At 40.4% G+C, this 27,029-nt stretch overlaps 1 protein-coding gene across 6 annotated transcripts in view; it reads left to right on the top strand.

Moving 5' to 3' along the window:
• Nucleotides 1–27,029, top strand: part of ntrk3 (neurotrophic receptor tyrosine kinase 3) — a 707,738-nt gene that overhangs the window by 170,512 nt on the left and 510,197 nt on the right. For all 6 annotated transcript variants that reach the window (XM_062963028.1, XM_062963030.1, XM_062963029.1 and 3 more), the window contains exons 2-3: nucleotides 14,804–14,878; nucleotides 24,065–24,136. In XM_062963028.1, coding sequence (XP_062819098.1) covers nucleotides 14,804–14,878; nucleotides 24,065–24,136 — 147 coding nt within the window. The remainder of the gene's footprint in view (nucleotides 1–14,803; nucleotides 14,879–24,064; nucleotides 24,137–27,029) is intronic.

Here is a 27,029-nt window from a genome sequence, read left to right as displayed (position 1 = left end):
GACAGCAGAGAGTGACAACAGAGATTTTTCACATATATTTGGCCAGGATGTCCTATTAGCTCAAGGTATGAGCTTGTTAAAATTGTGCAAAAGCCAAAGACAGGGAGTTGTTTTGTTAGACTTTGCTTGCAGTGCTCCTTATTGTATTGACACACATGATGCTGCAGATAAATGTGATGCTGTTGTTGGTCCACCTTCTGATATCTGCAAAATAACAAGTTGTCTTCAAGTGACAGATCTGTGTCAGTTTTCCTTCTGTTATTACTTGTCTGTCAGAATGCCCTGCACTCATGGGGACTGCTATAAGAAAGGCACACTTAAAATAATAGATGTCTGACACTGCTGTACCAAAAGCACTTCTTCAACAACAGAAGAACTGAACACACAAAATTGGTATTTACCAACATGATTGTTGAGTGCCTCACAAGCCAAGTAGAGCTTTCTCTACTTTGTAGAGAGATACATTCATGGCTACTTAAAACACTGTGAATCAGGAACACAGTGTGTCCCTTGCAACATCCAAATTACTGGAACAGCTATCCAAATATTTATGTCCCTCATTTATTGCCTGGAGTTGAGTGAAGTCTGACTTGATGGATGATGAGGCACGATAAGGAGAAACTGCACAGAGGTCAATGTGTCTTCATCTTATTCCACTTGAGATGAATGCCACCATATCTGGTGGATAGGTGGGAGATTTGGAACAAACAAAATGAAACAATATTTCAAATAATACCTTTTGAGATGATAAAAGTTTCCATCATAAGATGCAGTGACAACCCACTTGTGTAGATAAGCCTTAGAAGTAGATCAAATAAAGTCAGGCAGGAGAAGTCAGTCAATGAGTACAACTTGCATGGTTCTGTCTTACCTTCATGTTCAAACTGCTGAATAACGCAGTCATTTGAAACTACAGTAGAGTCTCACTTATCCAACATAAACAGGCCGGCAGAACATTGGATAAGTGAATATGTTGGATAATAAGAAGGGATTCGGAAAAAGCAGATTAAACATCAAATTAGGTAATGATTATACAAATTAAGCACCAAATATCATATTATACAACAAATTGGACAGAAAAAGTAGTTCCATGCGCAGTAATGCTATGTAGTAATTACTGTATTTACAAATTTAGCACCAAAATATCACAATGAATTTAAAACATGGACTACAAAAACATTGACTACTAAAGACAGACTGCCTTGGATAATCCAGAACGCTGGATAAGAGAATGTTGGATAAATGAGATTCTACTGTAATATGAAATAATTACTGTGGTAATCAAGTCCAACCCAATTCTGCCATGGAAGACACAATCCAAGCACGCCCAACAGATGGCCACCCAGCCTCTCAATAATAATACAGTAGAGTCTCACTTATCCAACATAAACGGGCCAGCAGAATGTTGGATAAGCAAATAATAATAATAATAATAAAACTTTATTTATACCCCGCCACCATCTCCCCAACGGGGATTCGGGGCGGCTTACATAGGGCCATGCCCAGAACAATACAATATAACAAAATATAAAAACAACACATCATAACACAATTAAACAATACAATAGATAATAATATACATTACAACACAAAATCAGAAAAGCAATAAAAAACAAGGGCGGGCCACATGAACAGTAAGTTAAAACTCGGGGTGAGAAAGAAATAAGAATAAAAACCACAGAGAACAGAGTCATAAGATAGTGGTACAAATATGTTGGATAATAAGGAGAGATTTTAAAAAAGCCTATTAAACATCAAATTAGGTTATGATTTTACAAATTAAACACCAAAACATCATGTTATACAACAAATTTGACAGAAAAAGTAGTTCAATACGCAGTAATGCTATGTAGTAATGACTGTATTTACAAATTTAGCACCAAAATATCACGATGTATTGAAAACATTGAGTACAGAAATGCGTTGGATAATCCAGAACGTTGGATAAGCGAGTGTTGGATAAGTGAGACTCTACTGTACCATAATGTTAACTTCATGCCCAACTTGTGAGCTTCCCACTCTGGGGAATTGGCTATTGAGCTACATAAACTGTTTTGTCACCTTGGGTGTTACATTGGACTGCAACACACAGTCTTCCCAGTCAGTAAACTTGCTGAATGTGTTGGTTGGGGAATTTTGTGTAGTCTGAAACATGGTCTGAAAGGTAGCTTTTCCAACTACTGGTTCATTTTGTGTCCTTAGGACAAACTGATATGTAATCTGACTTCACTTTCACAGACTTGAAGGCTTAGCACCTTGGGACATCATACATTTCTGCATTTGGGATCATCTTCAAGGAATTTTTCTCTAAATTCTTGTAGATTTTGAGATCTGGACAGGTAGCACAGGGTCTTTTCTGTGGTGGGACTTGAGAGACAATCCCAGTCTCTTTGCTTGGCTTTCAATTTGTGGCTACAACTGCCAGATCAGGGCAGTATTGTTCGCCCATTCTTTTGGTGGTCAATGCAAATGCTTTTGTTGCCATGATAATTTTATTATTTGTTTGAAAGCATCTTTACTGGAACTATTACACTGCTGTTGTTTTGTATACTGTTAATCTTGCATTGTTTTACTAACGGTTGGTTTACTTTGGTGTTTTCCTGGTACAATATCTTGATGTTTTATATTGCTATTTTGATGAGGTGTGGATGTACGTGCATCATACTTTCTGTTGTCGAAGGCTTTCATGGCCGGGATCACAGGGTTGTTGTATGTCTTTCGGGCTGTGTGGCCATGTTCCAGAAGCATTCTCTCCTGACGTTTCGCCCACATCTATGGCAGGCATCCTCAGAGGTTGTGAGGTATGGATAAACTAAGTAAGGAAAGGAAAGAATATATATCTGTGTCCAAGGTGTGGCAAGAGTCCTTTGTCACTGGGAGCCAGCATTAATGTTTCTGTTAATCACCCTAATTAGCATTGGAGATGTTTTGTCCCTTGCCTGGGGGCATCCTTTGTTCAGTCAAGCCTTCATTGTGTTGGTTCCCATCTACTGTTTTGATTTTGGAGTTTTGTAATACTGGTAGCCAGATTTTGTTCATTTTCATGGTTTCTTCCTTTCTGTTGAAGTTGTCCACATGCTTGTGGATTTCAATGGCTTCTCTGTGTAGTCTGACATGATAGTTGTTGGAATGGTCCAGCATTTTTGTGTTCTCAAATAGTATTCTGTGACCAGGCTGGTTCATCAAATGCTCTGCTATGGCTGATTTCTCTGGTTGAATTAGTCTGCAGTGCCTTTCATGTTCTTTGACTCTTGTTTGGGCGCTGCGTTTGGTGGTCCCTATGTAGACTTGTCCACAGCTGCATGGTATCCGGTAGACTCCTGCAGAAGAGAGAGGATCCCTCTTGTCCTTCGCTGACCGTAGCATTTGTTGGATTTTCTTCGTGGGTCTGTAGATAGTTTGTAGGTTGTGCTTCTTCATCAGCTTCCCTATGCGGTCAGTAGTTCCCTTGATGTATGGTAAGAACACCTTTCCTCTGACAGACCGTGCACAAAGAATCTGCGAACCTCACCTCCTCCAAGGTGAACTCAACCACCTAAACTGGGCTCTACAGGCCAATGGATACTCCACCACAGACATCAGAAGAGCTGCAAGGCCAAGAACAAGCCATGAGAGTCAAGACAAAGATCCACCCAGAGGAAAGGTGTTCTTACCATACATCAAGGGAACTACTGACCGCATAGGGAAGCTGATGAAGAAGCACAACCTACAAACTATCTACAGACCCACGAAGAAAATCCAACAAATGCTACGGTCAGCGAAGGACAAGAGGGATCCTCTCTCTTCTGCAGGAGTCTACCGGATACCATGCAGCTGTGGACAAGTCTACATAGGGACCACCAAACGCAGCGCCCAAACAAGAGTCAAAGAACATGAAAGGCACTGCAGACTAATTCAACCAGAGAAATCAGCCATAGCAGAGCATTTGATGAACCAGCCTGGACACAGGATACTATTTGAGAACACAAAAATGCTGGACCATTCCAACAACTATCATGTCAGACTACACAGAGAAGCCATTGAAATCCACAAGCATGTGGACAACTTTAACAGAAAGGAAGAAACCATGAAAATGAACAAAATCTGGCTACCAGTATTACAAAACTCCAAAATCAAAACAGTAGATGGGAACCAACACAATGAAGGCTTGACTGAACAAAGGATGCCCCCAGGCAAGGGACAAAACATCTCCAATGCTAATTAGGGTGATTAACAGAAACATTAATGCTGGCTCCCAGTGACAAAGGACTCTTGCCACACCTTGGACACAGATATATATTCTTTCCTTTCCTTACTTAGTTTATCCATACCTCACAACCTCTGAGGATGCCTGCCATAGATGTGGGCGAAACGTCAGGAGAGAATGCTTCTGGAACATGGCCACACAGCCCGAAAGACATACAACAACCCATCATACTTTCTGATTGGAAGTATCTTTTGGATGTCCTCAAAAGTAATTGAGGTACAAATTTTCTATCCAGATGCAATGACTGGAACCATCACAATTTAACTACCTTGGAGAGCAACCTTTCATTCAGGCTTTTGTACCCTGTTTCCCCGAAAATAAGACAGGGTCTTATATTAATTTTTGCTCCCAAAGATGCACTAGGTCTTATTTTTCCATGAAGAAGAGCTCACATTTATTGTTGAACAACAAAATGAACATTTATTATATACTGTAAAGTAGTTGTCATCACAAACCAGCATAACCAGACAAACTATGAATCCTATCAAGAATTTCTTGTTACTACCATTATTTACATGTACAACAATCTATGGTACCTCTTGCAGTTTAGGTTTCACAAGATTTCCACGCTGATTTCTCTCTATTCTAGTTTCAATGAAGTCATGAACGATGAATAATATAATATACTATAATAATAATATGATAATATAATAATAAAATAATGATATACAATATATTAATGAAATAATATAATAATAGGATATAATAATGACAGAATATGATAATAATATGGTACTAATAGGATAATATAATAATGCGATATAATAACATAATAGCATAATAATAATAATAGGATAATATAATAGAATAATAGAATGGAATAGAATGATATAAAATATATTAATAGGATAATATAAAATGAAATACAATAATAATAACAGAATATGCTAATAATAATAAAATAATATGATATAATAGAATAATAGTATAGAATATAATGATATAAAATATATTAATAGGATAATATAAAATGGAATATAATAATAACAAAATAATAATATGATATGAAAATAGAATAGAATAATAATATAATGATATAATAATAGAAAAATATAATATAACTAGCTGTGCCCGGCCACGCGTTGCTGTGGCGAAGTCTGGTGGTATGGGAAATAAAGTATTGAGCAATTCGTTGTAGTTAAGGTCAAGGGTCAAGATTTTCCCCTGACATTAAGTCCATTATAAATGGGTTATATAGCTGTATGGAAGGGCCTTGAGTCTACACTGCCATATAATCCAGTTAAAATCAGATAATCTGTATTTTATAGGCAGTGTGGAAGAGGCCTAAGTGAGGCCTAACTCTGCCTGTCCCCTGGGCTGAGTAGGTTGCTAGAAGACCAAGTGGGCGTAGCTTAGCCTTCTAACTGGCAGCAACTGGATAAAAACAATTCTTCCTCTCCCTCTAATTAGGATTTTATTTTTGTTTTCTTTTTGTTGTATGAACGTAGAGGCATGGATGAGGGGTTATGCTGCCAAGTTTAGTGTTTCTGGGATGTGTAGTTTTGTTGTTTTGTCCTAGGACAAAATTTCATTACCCTTTTATATATATAGATGATATAAAATATATTAATAGGATAATATAATAATGGGATATAATAATACTAACCGAATATGATGATGATAATATGGTAATAGAATAATAGTATAAAATAATAAGTTTCATGGCATAGGATAGGAATAAGGATGAGAGGAGAATTCCAATACGTCCTGTACCTTTAAGAAACAGAAAGAGCAGGACGAGTGGAAAGGGTTCAAGCCCTCTTCCTTCCCTCCCACCCTCCCTTGCCCTGGCTCCAGGAGCCAATCAGAAGCCTTGGGGGCGAAGGGAGCATGGCCAGGACAGAGCCTTGTCTCGGAAGGAACGGAGGCTGGGGGACAGGCAAGGCAAGGCCAGCAAGCACTTTCCCTCCCTCCCTCCGGTGTGTATGAGTGCTGTTTTAGCCCTGCAGCCATGCTTCCCAATGGAACTCTGCTGCAGCCTTAGTTGCTAGGTCTTACTTTCAGGGGAGGCCTTATATTTGGCAATCCCCCCAAACCCCTACTAGGTCTTATTTTTGGGGGAGGTCTTATTTTAGGGGAAACATGGTAATAAGCAACGTCTCAGTAATTGGTTCACATATTAAGATCAGGACAAGTGTGAGCTTTCTTCTGTAACCAAAGAGTTGTTGCTCAATCCATTAGTCAGGGATGGAGTGGGGACATCAGTGGAATAACCGTCTTGGATAGTGGTGTAGTCTCCTTCTTTCGAGGTTTTAAACAGAGGCTCAATGATCATCTGTTGGGGTTGGATGAGAGGATCTTTGTGGGTCTTCCAACTCTATAATCTGAATGGATTGAAGTGTCTGTGTTGAGTTGCCGTTTTCATTTCCCACAAGTCCCCAGGTTGAAGTGTAACTGTGAAACTTTGTTGACAGATAAAATATTAACCCTATCCCTATGATATAGCTTTATTTGCCTATGAACCAGTATTGCTAGTTAATCCCCCTCCTCGAATCCAATAAACCCAAGGCAGCCAACCAGAACGTACCTTGATGCATTATTGAAATTCCATTACATCAGAGCAAGGGTGAACAAACGTATAGTTTGTTATGTTAGAAATCTAGGATTTTTCTTAGAATAGAGATGTGGTTAATTAAACAACCGTCTCTTGTAATTAGGATGGAAACAATACTTCCTCAAGATCTGAAGGCCAAAGGTTTACCTTTAAATACATTCCAGTGCCTCTTTTTTACCAGTTTGAATTTGCTACAGATGTTTACACCTGAATACACCTGAATTATTTGAGATTTAAGCTACTAAACTGGCAAAGTAAGAGTTATGATCTATAAAGTCTACATCCATCTGAAAGATCATATTGCCTTTTGTGATTTTCCTTTAATTTTAAAATTCCTTCCCTCCATCTTTTAATGGTGTGTGTACTGAACTCTTCTCGTTATGTTTATTGAGATGCTTTTATACTGTTTCTAATGAATGGATGGTGTTTTTAGAGGAAATTATATTTAATTTAGCTGTGTTTGCTTTACTTTTTTAGCAGTATTTTATTTTAATATTAGCATGGGTACCTGGCGTTGTCCGGGTTATTTAAAAACAACAACAACAACAAAATTTAATTGTACAAAATGCATAAGGTTGTGGGTGAACTACAACTCACATCATGCCAGGTTCATCCCAAAAAACTCCATCAGTAATTAAAGTTTGTTACGTTGGGCAAATTTGCTCTAGATGCATCATGGGTGGGGTTCAGTGGGCTCTCTGGCTGTAGGGTAAACTACAACTGTAGGGTAAACTACAACTGTGTAAACTACAGCTGTGGCGCAGCTGGCTAGTAACCAGCTGCTATAAATCACTACTGACCGAGAGGTCATGAGTTCGAAGCCCGGGTCGGGTTAAGCCTCCGACCATTAAAAAAAAAATAGCCCCGGCTTGCTGTTGACCTAGCAGCCCCGAAAGACAGTTACATCTGTCAAGTAGGGAAAATTTAGGTACGCTTTATGCGGGAGGCTAATTTAACTAATCTACAACACCATAAAACTGCTCACGAGGAAAAGAAGAGGAAGAACAGCCACTAGTGGACAGTGAAGCAACAGCTCCTCCTGTGGCCGGAATCGTGAAGCTGGAAAAATGTTAAAAATGCCTCTGAGTCTGTCTAATGTACGTTGTTTGTCTGTTGGCATTGCATGTTTGCCATATATGTGTTCATTGTAATCTGCCCTGAGTCCCCTTCGGGGTGAGAAGGGCGGAATATAAATACTGTAAATAATAATAAACTCCCACTATGGCGAGTCAGTCCCCTCAAAGTCCTCCAGTAGGTTGAGTGAGTCATGGGGGTTGGTGCTCATCTCCATTTCTAAGCTGAAGAGCCGGCGTTGTCTGTAGACACCTCCAAGGTCATGTGGTTGGCATGACTGCATGGAGCGCCCTTACCTTCCCGCCGGAGCGGTACCTATTGATCTACTCACATTTGCATGTTTTCGAACTGCTAGTTTGGCAGGATAACTCCTATAAATCCCTCTAAAGACCACCAGTATTTTTTGTTGGTCATTGGGGGGGGGGGGGTTCTGTGTGCCAAGTTAGTTCCAGATCCATCATTGGTGGAGTTGAGTGCTCTTAGATTGCAGGTGAACTATACATCCCAGTAGCTACAACTCCTATAAATCATGGTGAATTCTCCCCAAACCTCTAGTATGTTCAGATGCTGTCCAATTCCTCTGTTTGCTGTGTTCCATAGAAAAGAACTAGCTTTGCCCGGCCACGCGTTGCTGTGGCTTATGGGAATCCTTTGATGGCCAGGTGGAATAGCAGCAAATAGCCTTGCAGTCTCAAAGCCTGGCTGTTTTCTGGAGTAGCTGGAGCTTTTTGTTGTATGAACGTAGAGGTAGATAATCTGTATTTTATAAGTAGTGTGGAAGAGGCCTAAGTGAGGCCTAACTCTGCCTGTCCCCTGGGCTGAGTGGGTTGCTAGGAGACCAAGTGGGCGGAGCTTAGCCTTCTAACTGGCAGCAATTGGAATAAAAACAATTATTCCTCTCCCTCTAATTAGGACTTTATTTTTCTTTACTTTTTGTTGTATGAACGTAGAGGCATGGATGAGGGGTTGTGCTGCCAAGTTTAGTGTTTCTGGGATGTGTAGTTTTGTTCTTTTGTCCTAGGCCGAAATTTCATTACCCTTTTATATATATAGATAGGAAAGAATTAAGGGAGAGGCAGTGGGTGGGGTCATGCAAATTCCACATCAATGGAGAGAGTAAGAAACACTGGGATGTCCATGGTGGCAGAAACACATAAAATCTAGGATAAAATTGTCTTTGTCTGAAAGCCTTCACTTGAGTGGTGGGCAGTATGGTGTCTGTGGAGGACATTGGCAGGTCACTTGGACATGTTTGTGGTGCTCGCTATAACCTGCAATGTCATTGGAGGGAGACCCATTGGTGTCTCCTGAGTAGTGGGAGCTAAAGCTGTTTGTGGAGGCAGCAGCTTGTCTGTGTAAGTGGACACACACACATATTTTCACTTTTATTGTGTGTATAGATGACTTGACCTGTCTTGGGAGAAAGATGTGGTATGTACATGTCTGTTGTATGAGGCATCATCCTACCAGTGGTATAACCCCTCACCTCTTGTTCATGTATTCACACATATGAGGAAATGCTTTTGAAATGGTGGATGAAAGCTTTCCGTTCTCTATGTATTCATGCAAAAATAACACATTTACTGGCTGGTAAATATGAGATGAGAGTCAGCATGTTGTAGTAGCGTTAGACTACATCTCTGGAGACCAAGGTTCAAATCACAATTGTAGGATCTTGGGTAGGTCACATTTTTTTAGCTTCAAATTAAGGCAAAAGCAAACTCCTTCTGAACAAATCTTGCCATGATAGGGTCAACCTAAGTCAAAAACGAGACTTTGGAGATACATGACAACAACAACCTTCAGAATCTTTAACATCATTTTTTTCCCCTGATCTCTTAAACGGACTATATGCCACACCCAATTGTTCTTATTTGATGTCTGTTTCCTGTCCACAATGTATTGCAGAACTGTGTGCTACAATATAAAATTGCATCTGTCCCCCATAATCAGCCAGGGAAAATTCCTGCCAGTGTTTTTTTCAGTGATTGTTTTTTCAAGCTCTCCTGCGATGACTGCAAGAGTACTTTCAGAAATGCTCCCAGGTTTATTTTGTTTTGTTTTATTTATTTATATTTGCTATTCTGGTAAATGTGCTGCATTCTTGCAAATCTAGACAGGATAAAACTGGTTCCTGGAGAAAATGTTGTAGGGTCAACTTGGGCCGTGTGGAAAGTAATACCTTTGCTCCCTGGCTCCAGTGCAGAGCAAGAGAGGGAGAGCTAATACTCCAGGAGACATGAGCAGAATTCAAAACAGTCTTAACAGACTACAGCAGGGGTCCCCAAACTTTTGAAGCAGAGGGCCAGTCCACAATCCTTCAGACTGTTGTGGGGCCAAATTATCATTTGGAAAAAAAAATTAAAATTCCTATGCATGCTGCACATGTCTTATTTGTAGTGAAACAACAACAACAACAACAACAACAACGAAAGAGCAATACAATATTTAAAAATATAAACAATTTTAACCAACGTAAACCTATCAGGATTTCAATGGAAAGTGTGCTCCTGCTACTGGCCAATGAAATAGTCAAGTTAATTAGGATTGTTGTTGTGTGACTTCAAGTAATTTCAGACTTTGGCCGAGCCTAAGTCTAAAATTAATTATTTATTTACTGCATTTATTTACTACATTCATATCCCACCCTTCTCACCCTGAAGTGGACTCAGAGCAGCTGTATGTACATACAATATATTATACTAGCTTTGCCCGGCCACGCGTTGTTGTGTCTTATGCTTTCAGAGTGTTGCTCTTTATTTACTGTCCTGATTTTAGAGATTATATTGTTCTGTATTATTATATCACAGTAATTATTACATATTATATTTATAATCTTATATTATCTGCTTAGAACTGGATTATATGAGGCCCCTTCTACACAGCTGTATAAAATGCACACTGAAGTGGATTATATGGCAGTGTGGAGTCCAGATAATCCAGTGCAAAGCAGATAATCTAAGATTATAAATGGGTTATATAGCTGTGTGGAAGGGCCTTAAGTCTACACTGCCATATAATCCAGTTCAAATTAGATAATCTGTATTTTATAGGCAGTGTAGAAGAGGCCTAAGTGAGGCCTAACTCTGCCTATCCCCTGGGCTGAGTGGGTTGCTAGGAGACCAAGTGGACGGAGCTTAGCCTTCTAACTGGCAGCAATTGGATAAAAACAATTATTCCTCTCCCTCTAATTAGGACTTTATTTTGCTTTTCTTTTTGTTGTATGAACGTAGAGGCATGGATGAGGGGTTGTGATGCCAAGTTTAGTGTTTCGGGGATGTGTAGTTTTGTTGTTTTGTCCTAGGCCAAAATTTCATTACCCTTTTATATATATAGATTATTAGCATAGCACAATATTAGCAGTATATAATTCTATATTGAACTATACCACTATACTATTATGTTATGTAACATATAACATATAATTAATATTATTATATGGTATTATTATTAGTATTATATTGTATAACATAATATTATTATCAATATTATATGTATATACAATATATTATATGATTAAAACTAATACAAAAATATTATATTATAAAACTGAGGGCGGGGGCGAGGTAAATGATCTTGGAGGGCCGCATCCGGCCCCCGGGCCTTAGTTTGGGGACCCCTGGACTAGAGCAATGGTCCGAAACTAACAAAAAGAAGTTCAACAGGCACAAATGCAAGATACTCCACTTAGGCAGAAAAAATGAAATGCAAAGATATAATATGGGGGACGATGCCTGGCTCGACAGCAGGACATATGAAAAAGATCTTGGAGTCCTTGTGGACAACAAGTTAAACATGAGCTTACAATGTGATGCAGCAGCAAAAAAAGCCAATGGGATGTTGGCCTGCATAAATAGGAGTATAGTGTCTAGATCCAGGGAAGTCATTGTTCTGTCACGCGCTGGGCCTGTAGCTATTGTCTTTGTATAGGACCTATACTTTATGCCTAGCGGGAAGCCAGGGCACCTTAAAGAGAGATTCTTGAGAATTTTCCTGAAAAGGACAGTCCTTTGAGTCTTTAATGAGATAACAAAGTCTTTATTGTTGAACAAATAATAAATCTTCAAGGAGTCAAATAACACTTCAAGGTTTCCTTAATAAACTGTTGGCCCTTTCAGTCTTGTCCCCAGGGGACAGGCAATTGGCTTTGGATAACTGTGAAAACCCTCTTATAACCTCTCCCAGGCTGTCTATCAATATGGGCTTAGCTGATGTAGGACCCACTACCGATTCCAAATGCATCTGGGTATCGAGTGGACCTACCAACCAAGGCTTGCAGATGTTTCAGCTGGGGTTCCGTGGATCTGTGGTGCTGTTCTCTCTCTGAGGTTTCTTTGGAAACTTTAGGGCTGTTTCCCTCATGAGCTGTGAGGCTGTGAGGCTGCAAGCTCTCAGCCAGAGCCTTTGGGACCTTTTCCCTGGAATTTCCATTTCTATTTTCTCGGATGTTCTATATCCCCGGATGTTATTGAGATATGAAGCTTTTCTACGGGACGAGCTGGTCTACGTCCTTTAGCATAGCTTTCTTAGTGAGACTGACTTAAAAATGGCTCCTTCCCTCCCAGAGCCCTGAACAAGGGGCGGAACCAAACTTGATGATTGACAGGCGGCCTGTCCTATGAACATTAGCAGCAAGAAAATAAAGTCGGAGCTTCTGGTACAGCCGTACCAGCAGTCATGCTCCCCCTCTCATCTATTCTGCTTTGGTCAGACCACTTTACCTGGAATCACACTGTGTCCAATTCCGGGCACCGCAATTGAAGGGAGATGTTGACTCCTAAATGGAATGTGTCCAGAGGAGAGTGACTCAAAGGATCAAGGGTCTGGAGCAGGGCTCCCCAAACTAAGGCCCGGGGGCCGGATGCGCCCCTCCAAGGCCATTGACCTGGCCCCCGCCCTCAGTTTTAGACTTCGCCTCGCCCAAAGTCTGAAATGACTTGAAGGCACAACAACAACAATCCTACTTGATTATCTCATTGGCCAGAAGCAGGCCCACACTTCCCACTGAAATCCTGATAAGTTTACAGTATGTTGGTTAAAATTATTTTTATTTTTAAATATTGTATTGTTCTTTCATTTACTCATATTGTAAATAAAATATTGTAAATGAATGATATGGTAATAATATAATATATTGTGTCTACATATAATATTGATAATAATATTATAATGTAATACAATATAATATTTATTTATTTATTACAGTATTTCTACCCCGCCCTTCTCACCCAATAGGGGACTCAGGGCGGCTAATAATAATAATACAATATAATAATATTGTATAATATAATAATATTAATTATATATTATATATTAAATGTATTATTACTAATAATATTACGGTATAATGGTATAGTACAATATAGTAATATATAATGCTAATATTGTGCTATGCTAATAATATAATATACTGTGTATACATATAATATTGATAATAAATATTATAATGTAATACAATATAATATTTATTTATTTCGGTATTTCTACCCCGCCCTTCTCACCCAATAGGGGACTCAGGGCGGCTAATAATAATAATACAATATAATAATATTGTATAATATAATAATATTAATTATATATTATATATTAAATGTATTATTACTAATAATATTACGGTATAATGGTATAGTACAATATAGTAATATATAATGCTAATATTGTGCTATGCTAATAATATAATATACTGTGTATACATATAATATTGATAATAAATATTATAATGTAATACAATATAATATTTATTTATTTCGGTATTTCTACCCCGCCCTTCTCACCCAATAGGGGACTCAGGGCGGCTAATAATAATAATACAATATAATAATATTGTATAATATAATAATATTAATTATATATTATATATTAAATGTATTATTACTAATAATATTACGGTATAATGGTATAGTACAATATAGTAATATATAATGCTAATATTGTGCTATGCTAATAATATAATATACTGTGTATACATATAATATTGATAATAAATATTATAATGTAATACAATATAATATTTATTTATTTCAGTATTTCTACCCCGCCCTTCTCACCCAATAGGGGACTCAGGGCGGCTAATAATAATAATACAATATAATATAATAATATTGTATAATATAATAATATTAATTATATATTATATATTAAATGTAATATTACTAATAATATTACGGTATAATGGTATAGTATAATATAGTAATATATAATGCTAATATTGTGCTATGCTAATAATATAATATATTGTATGTACATACAACTTGTAAGCCGCTCTGAGTCCCCTTCGGGGTGAGAGAGGGTGGGGTATAAATGTAGTAAATAAGTAAGTAATTGTTGCTGGGGGGGGCGGTGTTTGCACTACAAATAAGACATGTGCAGTGAGCATAGGAATTGGTTCGGGTTTTTTTTTTTCAAATGATAATTTGGCCCCTCAACAATCTGAGGGACCATGAATCGGCCCTCCACTTAAAAAGTTTGAGGTCTGGAGAATACGCCCTATGAAGAGCGGCTTAAAGAGCTGGGCATGTTTAAATCTGCAGAAGAAAAGGCTGAGGGAGGACATGATATCCATGTATAAATATGTGAAGGGCAGTCCTCGGGAGGAGGGAGCAAGCTTGTTTTTTGCTGCTCTGGAGACAATGGCTTTAAACTACAGGAAAGGAGATTTCACCTGAACATGAGGAAGAACTTCCTCACTGTGAGAGCTGTTCAGCAGTGGAACTCTCTGCCCCAGAGGAAGTGTGGTGGAGGCTCCTTCTTTGGTGGCTTTTAAGCAGAGGCTGTCAGGGGTGCTTTGAATGCGATTTCCTGCTTCTTGGCATGTGGTTGGACTGGATGGCCCATGAGGTCTCTTCCAGCTCTATGATTCTATCTTCATCCGGGTTGGAAGACTATCTTGTTGTGCTCACATTCTCTTTTTTCCCCTCCTCTCTCTACAGACACATAGAATACTGGAGGAATTTGCAGACGCTGCATGCCGTAGATATGGAGCTGTACACGGGACTCCAGAGACTGTAAGTGTTTTGACAATCGAGTAGTGCGAGTGCTTCCCATCTGACTAGGTTTGCCAACAGTCCAGAAAAAAAAAATGTCCAGGTTTACTTATGTGCTCTTAAAAAACAGCAGGAAAATTCTGTAGAAATCAGGAGGAAATTTCTGTTTGTGGCTGCAGGAATTAATACCCTGTTTCCCCGAAAATAAGACAGTGTCTTATATCAATTTTTGCTCCCAAAGATGCGCTAGGTCTTTTTTCCAGGGGATGTCTTATTTTTCCACAAAGAAGAATTCACATTTATGGTTGAATTTTTAAAAAATGAAAATTTATTATCTACTGTACAGTAGTTGTCATCACAAACCAGTGTAACCAAATTGTGAATCCCTTCAAGAATTTCTATATTATATTTTATTGCTATACTGTTTTTAAATTATTGTTTTAAATTTCTGTTCGTATGTAAATTTATGTTGTTGTTGGGCTTGTCCCTGTGTAAGCTGCCCTGAGTCCCTTCTGGGAGATGGAGGTGGGATAGAAGAATAAAGTTATTATTATATTATTATTATTATTTCTTGTTAATACCTTTATTTCCATGTACAACAATCTATGGTATGTACATTTACCGATCCTGCATGCTTCCAAACACAAACTTTGCTAGGTCTTACTTTCGGGGGAGGCCTTATATTTAGCAATTCGGCAAAACTTCTACTAGGTCTTATTTTCTGGGGATGTCTTATTTTAGGGGAAACAGGGTAGTTTATTATAACACCAGCTGTGCCCGGCCACGCATTGCTGTGGCGAAGTATGGTGGTTTGGGAAATAAAGTATTGAGGAATTGGTGGTACAGTAGAGTCTCACTTATCCAACACTCGCTTATCCAACATTCTGGATTATCCAACACATTTTTGTAGTCAATGTTTTCAATATATTGTGATATTTTGGTGCTAAATTCATAAATACAGTAATTACTACATAGCATTACTGTGTATTGAACTACTTTTTCTGCCAAATTTGTTGTCTAACATGATGTTTTGGTGCTTAATTTATAAAATCATAACCTAATTTGATGTTTAATAGGCTTTTCCTTAATGCCTCTTTATTATCCAACATATTCGCTTATGTTGGCCCGTTTATGTTGGATAAGTGAGACTCTACTGTAGTTAAGGTAAAGAGTAAAGGTTTCCCCCTGACATTAAGTCCATTATAAATGGGTTATATAGTTGTGTGGAAGGGCCTTGAGTCTACACTGTCATATAATCCAGTTAAAATCAGATAATCTGTATCTTATAGGCAGTGTGGAAGAGGCCTAAGTGAGGCCTAACTGTGCCTGTCCCCTGGGCTGAGTAGGTTGCTAGGAGACCAAGTGGGCAGAGTTTAGCCTTCTAACTGGCAGCAATTGGATAAAAAAAATTCCTCTCCCTCTAATTAGGACTTGATTTTTCTTTTCTTTTTGTTGTATGAACGTAGAGGCGTGGATGAGGGGTTGTGTTGCCAAGTTTGGTGTTTCTGGGATGTGTAGTTTTGTTGTTTTGTCCTAGGCCGAAATTTCGTTACCTTTTTATATATATAGATGGGGCTGACACTGCAATTCTTCACCTTTGAGAGGAGATTGACAGATATGCATTAGTTTTGCTCCTTCCTTTTTTCTCTTTTTGCACTTTTTCTAGTTTTCTGTGCATGACCTTCTCAAGTGACTGTATCTAAGCTTTCAAGGAAAGAATAGAGCGGCAGGTAGTCTATTCGAGGTGTTATTGTGCTGATCTTTAAAAAAAATTTTACAAAATGAAAACTGTTACTGGGCTCAAACACGCCAATTTTGTCACCTCACACATTGCTGGATGGATAACATTTAATTTCTTCCCAAACTGATTTTCTTAGAAACCTGAAAGTGTCTGAGAATTGGACTGCTGATCTGAAGGCTCAGACAAGGCATGTAAGCAGCCAGACATTCTGCAGCTCAGGTCTTCTCATCTCACTTTTAACCATGAGCCCTGTTCGGTTTTGTCCAATCTTTCTCTTACTCCCACTCATCTTGAGCTGTCTCTTTTTTAAAAAACCTCATTCTCTGAGTTGTTCTCATTTCTGACTTTTCTTGACTCATGGTTGGCTAAGCAGGGGGATGATGCCCTCCTCTGATAACACACTCGGAAAGGGCAACAAGTTTTTGTGACTTTTTTGTATGACTCTATTTGTGCTTCCAGGAAGGAACAAAGGGCAACACATCTTTACTTCACTTCACTTCACTTTATTTCTTAATTAGTCGCTCTCCACCAGAGTGCTCCGAGCGACTTACAATTTAAAATATCATTCCACAATATAGAAAACATTCATCATAAAAACATCTATATATATATAAAAGGGTTATGAAATTTCGGCCTAAGACAAAACAACAAAACTACACATCCCAGAAACACTAAATTTCGCAGCACAACCCCTCATCCATGCCTCTACATTCATACAACAAAAAGGAAAGAAAAATAAAGTCCTAATTAGAGGGAGAGGAATAATTGTTTTTATCCAATTGCTGCCAGTTAGAAGTTAATTGCCCCCCCCCCCCAACCCGCAAAACCAGTAACTCTTATCAGAAATGGATTGAATGGGGGTCATTAAGTGAAGCATAATCCAGACAAAATGGATGTGGTCCTGCTCAGGCAAAATGAAAACTAGAGAATCTATATATATAAATGAGTGATGGCATCACGGCAACCAACAAAACAACAAAACTACAGGCCCCCCAACCTCGAAATTTGACAACACAACCCATCATCCACGCCTCTAGGTTGATACAACAAAAAGAAAAGAAAAATAAAGTCGTAATTAGAGGGAAAGGAATAATTGTTTTTATCCAATTGCTGCCAGTTAGAGGACTAATCTCTGCCCACCTGGTCTCCTAGCAACCAACTTAGCCCAAGGAACAGCCAGACTTAGGCCTCGGCCTCTTCCACAGATTATCTAATTTGCACTGGATTATATGGCAGTGTAGATTCAAGACCCTTCCACACAGCTATATAACCCATTTATAATCTTATATTATCTGCTTTGAACTGGATTATTTGGACTCCACACTGCCATATAATCCACTTCAGTGTGCATTTTATACAGCTGTGTAGAAGGGGCCTCATATAATCCAGTTCTAAGCAGATAATATAAGATTATAAATATAATATGTAATAATTACTGTGATATAATAATGCAGAACAATATAATCTCTAAAATCAAGACAGTAAATAAAGAGCAACACTCTGAAAGCATAAGCCACAGCAACGCGTGGCCGGGCAAAGCTAGTAGAGTTATAAGGGCTTTCCAGTCCAAGCCCTGTCATGCAGAAAGAGTCATAGCACTCTGACAGATGAGCCTCTGTCTGAATAAGAATTCAGTGTACCACATTGAAGAGACAGATGTGCAGTTTGGGCGTTTGCCTGAATTCATTGCCATGCCCGGATGCCCAGGATTCTGTGATGGCCAGGAGTGCATTTGCACAGTTGAAGCTAGTGTTCCGGCTTCACACATTCCTAAAGATGTCTGATCCAGGCACATTCATTAATTTTAATCCTATTTGGATTATTGTAATACATTCTGATGCATTTGACAAAGCAGACTGCACTCGACTAAAGTTTATTCTACCACCGTCTTAGAATCATAGAATCATAGAATAGTAGAGTTGGAAGAGACCTCATGGGCCATCTAGTCCAACCCCCCGCTAAGAAGCAGGAAATCGCATTCAAAGCACCCCTGACAGATGGCCATCCAGCCTCTGCTTAAAAGCCTCCAAAGAAGGAGCCTCCACCACAGTCCGGGGAAGAGAGTTCCACTGCCGAACAGCCTTTCTCACAGTGAGGAAGTTCTTCCTGATGTTCAGGTGGATTCTCCTTTCCTGTAGTTTGAAGCCATTGCTCCGTGTCCTAGTCTTTCTCTCATGTGGGTCTCAAAGGTGCTACAAGATCCCTTTGCATGTAATAGACTCTGTGTGAGACTACCTTTGGAGTGAACACAAAAACTTTACTTCTCCCAAAAGAGCTATAGCAAGACAAACGATTGGAGCGGGTACAGAAAACAAACAGCTCTCCTTTTGCAACAGTATCCCAAGTTACCAGTCTGTTTCCAGGCTGGATTCCGAGAGGTGGTTCTAACCTATTCAGCTTGGAGTCTGGGCTACCTATTCCCCCTTATTAGCCTAAGGGAGCTTTTGGGGAGGCCTTTGGTTTGGCCAGGCCACCTTCACAGGAGGCAACAGAACAACATTTCCTTGCTTGGTGCTCCAGGCTCCCTCCTAGGAGAACTGAGGCTGGCTGTCCCTTTCTTGTCCTCTTCCCAACAAGCTTTAGGAAACCAAATCTCTGTAAGAAAAGTGCTATAAGCAGTACTGCTTTTATTTCTTGATTTCCAGTGAATATGCTTCAAATTGTTTTTTACCTTCTATAGATAATGATCTTTCAACACTAATCCTATGAATTAGTCTTCTGTTTTAATATTGTATGCTTCATGTCGATTGTTATCGATTGTTTTACTGATAATTGAGGTTTTATTGGTATAATTGTTTTATTATCATTGATATTTGATTGTTTTATCGGGCTAGGCCCCATGTAAGCCGCCCCGAGTCCCTTCGGGGAGATGGACCGGGGTATACAAATAAAGTTATTATTATTATTATCCTTAATATATTTTATGCTCTTAAGGAGCCCCGGTGGCGAAGTGCGTTAAAGCGCTGAGCTGCTGAACTTGCAGACCGAAAGGTCCCAGGTTCAAATCCTGGGAGCGGAGTGAGCGCCCGCTGTTAGCTCCAGTTCCTGCCAACCTAGCAGTTCAAAAACATGCCAATGTGAGTAGATCAATAGGTACTGCTCCGGTGGGAAGGTAAGGGCGCTCCGTGCAGTCATGCCAGCCACATGACCTTGGAGGTGTCTATGGACAATGCCGGCTCTTCGGCTTAGAAATGGAGATGAGCACCAACCCCCAGAGTCAGACATGACTGGACTTAACATCAGGGGAAAACCTTTACCTTTACTATACCTGCTCTTATCTGCATCTGTGCCAGATTTTACCCCAACCTCACTTCAGTCCTGCTTCTAATAAATGGCAGAATACAAAAAGTAAAATAAATTATAACCACCATAAAGGTCCCTCTTGCAGCCCAATGAGAAAGTTCCTTGCTGTCTCTTCTTAGGATTTTGTGTCCGTAAATACCTCTAAACCAAAGATTATGTTCTTATGCATGCATATGCCTTCAAGTTACCTCTTTCCTTATAATGACCACATTAGTTTCATGGGGTTTTCTTAGGCAAGAAATACAGTAGAGTCTCACTTATCCAACACTCGCTTATCCAACATTCCGGATTATCCAACACATTTTTGTAGTCAATGTTTTCAATACATCGTGATATTTTGGTGCTAAATTTGTAAATACAGTAATTACTATGCGTATTGAACTACATTTTCTGTCAAATTTGTTGTCTAACATGATGTTTTGCTGCTTACTTTGTAAAATCATAACCTAATTTGGTGTGTAATAGGCTTCTCCTTAATCTCTCCTTATTATCCAACATATTCGCTTATCCAACATTCTGCCGGCCCGTTTATGTTGGATAAGTGAGACTCTACTCGGAGGTGGCTTTGCAATTCTTCCTCTGAGACATAGCCTACAGCTCCTGTAATTTGTTGGCAGGCTTCCATCCAGTGATCAGAAGCACTAGGCAACAAGAGAAACCAATAGGATCCCATCTGATCCTTTAAAGCTGCTGATTCCCAATTTGAGCCTTTTAGTTGCTGTGTAGACTAGTCCAGACTAGTCCTTTCCTATTGTCCACCTGCTTTCGAACCCACCTCCAAACTCACGACACACCTTTCAAGATCCTGATCAAAGGCAAGGTGAAGCTCCTGCCTTGAGCAGCATACAATGGAAACGTCCCCAAGTCCCACACCTGCAAAATGTCTTTTGCTTTTAGGGCAAAAGAAAAAAGAAAATAAATGAAACTGCAATAGTGGCCTTCCGATCGCAGGTCCGCACAAAGAAGCCACTCTGCTGAACTTATTTATTCAGCACAGCCCGGGCTGTGGCGCAGGCAGGAGAGCAAGCCAGCTGCAATTAACTGCAATGAATCACTCTGACCAGGTGTCACAATCCAGGCTGCAGAGCACCAATAACCATGCGCAGAGACCAGTTTCTATCTAATATCTTTATTAAAGAAATATATAAAGTCAATAAAAACAAGTGAAGAATATAGTTCAGAAGCAGACCTTTCAGGAAAGGCCAAATATAGTCCAGGAAAATATTGTCCAATATAAGATATTAAAGTTCAAAGTTATAATCCACTTGACCGAAACACACACTATTTGCCAAGCAATAGTGTGGGGAACTGTCCAAAGTCTTTCGAGGCTTAAGGTAAATCCGAAGGAAACTGGAAAACAAGGCTTGAAACTAGGAAGCAAGGTCCGTGGTAAAACGCAAGGCAAGGCAAGACTTGAAACTTGGCTAGATCAAACTTGAAACAAGGCAAACATGAAACATGAACTGAGTCCAGTGAAGTCCGTGAAACGAGGCAAGGCTGGAAACTTGATCTGGGAAACAGGGAACTGGAGTACGAAGTCTACACACGATCTCACTCCTAAAGCTGACGAATTGACTCCGCAAGGTTTCCCTTGCGGCAAAACACCTAAATAGGGTCTCGTTTCCCGCCAGAAGAACACTTTCCCTGGAGAACGAGAAGTGAAACCCAACTCCATCCAGATGCATGACTCCTTAGAATTTCCCAAGGGAAGCAGACCTAATCAGCTAGTTGTTTGGCTGCGATTCTGAGGCTCCGGCGATTAGCCTCCCTCGCTCCTCTATCTCTATTATAATTGTCCTTTCGGGAAAACGGGGGAGAATTCTGCCCAAGGCTTGTTTGGCTGACTGCTTGAGGGCAAACATCCTCCAGGTGCAGGGGTTCCGATTCTGGCTGAACCGGTGGAAATCCCAAATTTTCCTCCTCATCAGCCACAATAGCACTAGGAACGGGACTACAAGGCCCATGAGACATCACACCAGGAGGTCATGAGTTCGAGGCCGCTCGGAGCCTATGTTTGTTTGTCTTTGTTCTATGTTAAAAGGCATTGAATGTTTGCCTATATGTGTAATGTGATCCGCCCTGAGTCCCCTTCGGGGTGAGAAGGGCGGAATAGAAATGCTGTAAATTAATAAATAAATAAATAAATAAATAAATTATTTCCTACATTTCTATGCCGCCCTTCTCACCCCGAAGTGGACTCAGAGCGGCTTGCAAATTAAATTTACATACAATATTATATTATGAGCATAGTACAATAATAATAATAATAATAATAAAACTTTATTTATACCCTGCCACCATCTCCCCAACGGGGACTCGGGGCGGCTTACATGGGGCCATGCCCAGGACAGTACAATATAGCAAAATATAAAAACAACATATCATAATACAATTAAACAATACAATAAATAATCATGTACAGTGCAACACAAAATCAAAAAAACAATATAACAGGGTGGGCCGCATGAGACACTCAGTTAAAACTTGGGGTGAGAAAAGGATAAGAATAAAGCCACGGGGAACAGGGACATAAGATAGAAAAACAATCTAGAGGATAGATGTTGGGGGGAGTAACAAAAGAAGTGTGTAATAGTTACTCTCCGAGATACTGGCAATAAATTACTATATTGTACTATACCAATATATTGCAATATTATTAGTAATATTACATGTAAAATATAATATATAATTAATATTATTATATTGTATTATTACTATTACAACTTCCCTGAAACTTCAGCCTACTAAGTAGAGATCATTCATTCATTCATTTCATTTACCCTGTTTTCCCGAAAATAAGACATCCCCAGAAAATAAGACCTAGTAGAGGTTTTGTTGAATTTCTAAATATAAGGCCTCCCCCGAAAGTAAGACCTAGCCAGGTTTTTGTTTGGAAGCATGCCCACCGAACAGAACACCAGGGCAGGATCAGGAAATGTGCCCTTTAGGCCTTAAAGGCCTGTCAGGAGAAGTCTAGAGGCTCAGCCCTGTCTCGGGCTCTTGGGAAGAAGCCACACCCACTCCTCTAGCTCCGCCCCCTGTGTCCTAACAGATGCCTCAGGTGCTCAGCCCTGTCTCTGGCACTTGGGAAGAGGCCCGCCCCTCCCCTGGCCCCGCCCCCGTGTCCTAATAGGTGCCATCACCGCCCCCCTGGATCACTGCAGCACCCACCAGGGGGCGGTAGCGCCCACTTTGGGAATCACAGTTTTAACCCTACCTCTCCACCCTCAGTTTAGCAAGGCCATACACAACCCATTCCTGTAGAAGAAAATAAAAACAACTAGCGTTGTTCTGCAGTTAACACTTGCTAAGTCATAATACAGTAGAGTTCCGGTTAACCGACTTCCGGTTAACCGACCCTCCGTATTATCCGACGTCCCAGGCCCCTTGGGAGGCGCTCATGCACGTTGCTAGGTAGCTTGCTATCTACCTAGCAACGCGCACAGGCACCTCCCAAGAGGCAGGACGGTGAGCAGAGAAGTGCCCGTGTGCGTTGCTAGGTAGATAGCAAGTTACCTAGCAACGCGCACGGGCATTTCGCTAAGCCGAGTGCTCGCTGCTCTGCCCCTTGGGAGGCGCCTATGCGCGTTGCTAGGTAGATAGTAAGCTACCTAACAACACGCACGGGCGCTTCGCTAAGCCGAGTGCTCGCTGCTCTGCCCCTTGGGAGGGGTCTGTGCACGTTGCTAGGTAGATAGCAAGCTACCTAGCAACACGCACGGGCGCTTCCTAAGGGGCGGAGTGGTGAGCACTCGGCTTAAGAAGCACCCCTGAGCGTTGTTAGGTAGCTTGTTATCTTCCTAGCAATGCGCACGGGCGCCTCCCAAGAGGCGGGGCAGAAGCGCCTCTGCGCGTTGATAGGTAGCTTGCTATCTACCTAGCAACGTGCATGGGGCACTTCCTTCGACCGGCTTGCTGGATAATAGGGCCTCCCTATTATCCGTCAGATCCAGTTATTCAACATTCGTCCCGCCCGTTTATGTCGAATAACCGGAACTCTACTGTAATAATATATCTTAGCTATGCCTTAATTTTTATGAATAGCAATTTCCTGTGCCTAATTGTTTGTAACTAGTTATTTGCAGGCTTTATGCAATAGCTTCCTTGGCATGCCTGGCCACCACTGACCATTCTTCCTTCGCTGTCCTTTTCCATCTTTGCAGGACAATCAAGAACTCAGGGCTCCGAAGCATTCAGCCGCGTGCGTTCGACAAGAACCCTCATCTGCGCTACATGTGAGTCGGTTGTCTGCTCTCCTTTTCTCGGGTGCCAAAATGCGTTCCCAGAAAGGTCATTCCCGGTGGGGGGAGACGGGAGGGGGGGTAGAGATAATTCGATGTTTTAATACCGCGTTGTGTTTTTTCGGCTGCTGTGTATAGATTATTATTAGTTTTTATTATTGTTCTTTGATGTTTCATGTTTTATTTTAATAATATTTTAATAATATTTATTTCAATAATAGGATGCCTGACCATTATTACCTTGCACTTTATTGACTTTTTTAGCTATGAAACTACCTCTCCCATGTTGGAAGTTTTCTGCACTTTGGCCAGATCTGTGTTTTAGCCTCCTGTTTTTAACATTTTATGCTGTATGCTGATTTTTATGATTGTTTTACTGATGTTGTTGTTGTTTTATTGATGCGATATTTGTTTTATTGTTTTATTGCTGTTATTGTATTGTATTGTTGTGCTGGGCATGGCCCCATGTAAGCCGCTCTGAGTCTCTCCGGGGAGATGGGGTGGGGTATAAAAATAAAGTTGTTGTTGTTGTTGTTGTTGTTGTTGTTGTTGTTGTTGTCCCTCCGGGGAGATGGGGTGGGGTATAAAAATAAAGTTGTTGTTGTTGTTGTTGTTGTTGTTGTTGTTGTCCCTCCGGGGAGATGGGGTGGGGTATAAAAATAAAGTTGTTGTTGTTGTTGTTATTATTATTATTATTATATTTTATCATTGTTTTGTATCTGATTTTGTTGTAAGCCACCCCGAGTCCCCTTTGGGGGAGATGGAGGCGGGATATAAATAAAATTATTATTATTATTATTATTATTATTATTATTATTATTATTGACACAACGATGTTGTATGACACAGCAAACAAGATAGATATGCTGGATTTCGTTTCACAAAACCACAAGTCGAACACTTCCCAAGTGTCTAGGACTCTGTGATGTATTTTCGGATGATGCGCGCAGATCCCAGTAGGGTGGCCTTTTGCAGTTGGGTGATCATAATTTTGTCAATGTCTATTGTTTCCAAATGCCGGCTGAGATCTTTTGGCACAGCACCCAATGTGCCCATCACCACCGGGACCACCTGCACTGGTTTCTGCCAGAGTCTTTGAAGTTCGATCTTGAGGTCCTGATAGCGGCTGAGTTTTTCCTGTTGTTTTTCGTCAATGCGACTGTCCCCTGGGATGGCAACATCAATTATCCAAACCTTGTTCTTTTCCACAACTGTGAGGTCTGGTGTGTTGTGTTCCAGAACTTTATCAGTCTGGATTCGGAAGTCCCACAGTATCTTTGCGTGTTCATTTTCCACGATTTTTGCTGGTTTGTGATCCCACCAGTTCTTTACTGCTGGGAGGTGGTACTTGAGGCATAAGTTCCAATGAATCATTTGGGCCACGTAGTTATGCCTCTGTTTGTGGTCTGTCTGTGCAATTTTCTTACAGCAGCTGAGGATATGATCCATGGTTTTGTCAGCTTCCTTGCACAGTCTGCATTTTGGGTCATCAGCTGATTTTTCGATCTTGGCCTGAATTGCCTTTGTTCTGATGGCTTGCTCCTGGGCTGCAAGGATCAGGCCTTCTGTCTCCTTCCTTCTTCAGGGTCCCATTCGTGAGCCAGAGCCAGGTCTTCTCCTTGTCAGATTTTCCTTCAATTTTGTCAAGGAACTTTCCATGCAGTGTTTTGTTGTGCCAGCTGTCAGCAGGTGCCACCTTGATGTGGTGGGGGGGCTGTGCTGGCGGTAGTGTAACTACCGGCAGGTCCAACCAAACCAGAGAGGCCTCAGCTGAGGAGCAGAACTGAGAGCACCTAACCCATTAGCATTATGGAGAATCAAACCCAAACGAAGTCTATACTGGCTCGGTCGTCGCCCAGGATAAAAAGGACCGCGGTGGATGCTGCTGATTCTGGACATCCATCGACAAGTGGGCTACGGAATCATCAAAACCCAAATGAACAGTCACAGAAGCAGCAAAAATATACAATGCCAGAAAACCGCATTATTATTATTATTATTATTATTATTATTATTATTATTATTATTATTATTATTATTATAAGCGGGGAGGGCAGCCAGTGTGATGGCAAGCCAAATTGAGGAGGGGAAAAAAAAGGGAAATCAATGCAGCCGGGGAGTGATGGAGAACCAGAGAATTGAACGGTTCTTCCCCGCTGGGCAGCTGGCAGATTTAGCTATCTTAATAACCAAGGCAACTTTGATTGCCGTGCTAATGAGCGGCTCCTCATTAACACCCTTTAAGTGGCCAGCGAGAAGTTTCCATTTCAGCGTGGGGTTCAAGGGGATGCCATTGGGGAGGGCAGGGAAGGTGATGGCAGCAGTGTATCTTTGCCACACAAACGGAATAAGCTGGCCTGTTCATTAACGTAACTGCTGGGAGACGCAAGACCAGATCTATTTGGTGGCTCTCCCCCTCCCCCTTGGACCTCAGGCACATGGCTGACAACTCATGCTCTTAATTACGTACTCATTAAACAAGGATGTGAAATGGGAGCCAGGTTATGATACGGTTATTTCTCACTAGAAGCTACTGACGGACTCCATCCAAAGTGGAAGGCAGCTCTCTCTCGATGGAAGAGGGGCCTGGAAATTATCGCTCTTTCTCTCTCTTTTTTTATTTAATAACTTTACTAGCTGTGCCCGGCCATGCGTTGCTGTGGCGAAGTAATAATAATAATAATAATAATAATAATAATAATAATAATAATAATAATAATAATAACTCTTGCAAGTAAAACAAGCAGTCAAAGAAGAAGAACATGCCCTGGCAGAATATGTAAAGCAAAGTGAAGAACCTGCTTTGATTGAAGTCAAAAATCAGAAACTCCTCAAAGCACAGCATACAAAAAACCAGTACAAGAAAACCACACTACAAACTAGAGCT

This window comes from Anolis carolinensis, unplaced genomic scaffold, assembly GCF_035594765.1.
Source record: "Anolis carolinensis isolate JA03-04 unplaced genomic scaffold, rAnoCar3.1.pri scaffold_11, whole genome shotgun sequence".
Lineage (NCBI taxonomy): Eukaryota > Metazoa > Chordata > Lepidosauria > Squamata > Dactyloidae > Anolis > Anolis carolinensis.
The sequence above is the reverse complement of the archived record's forward strand: the minus strand, read 5'-3'. Positions and strand labels throughout refer to the sequence as shown.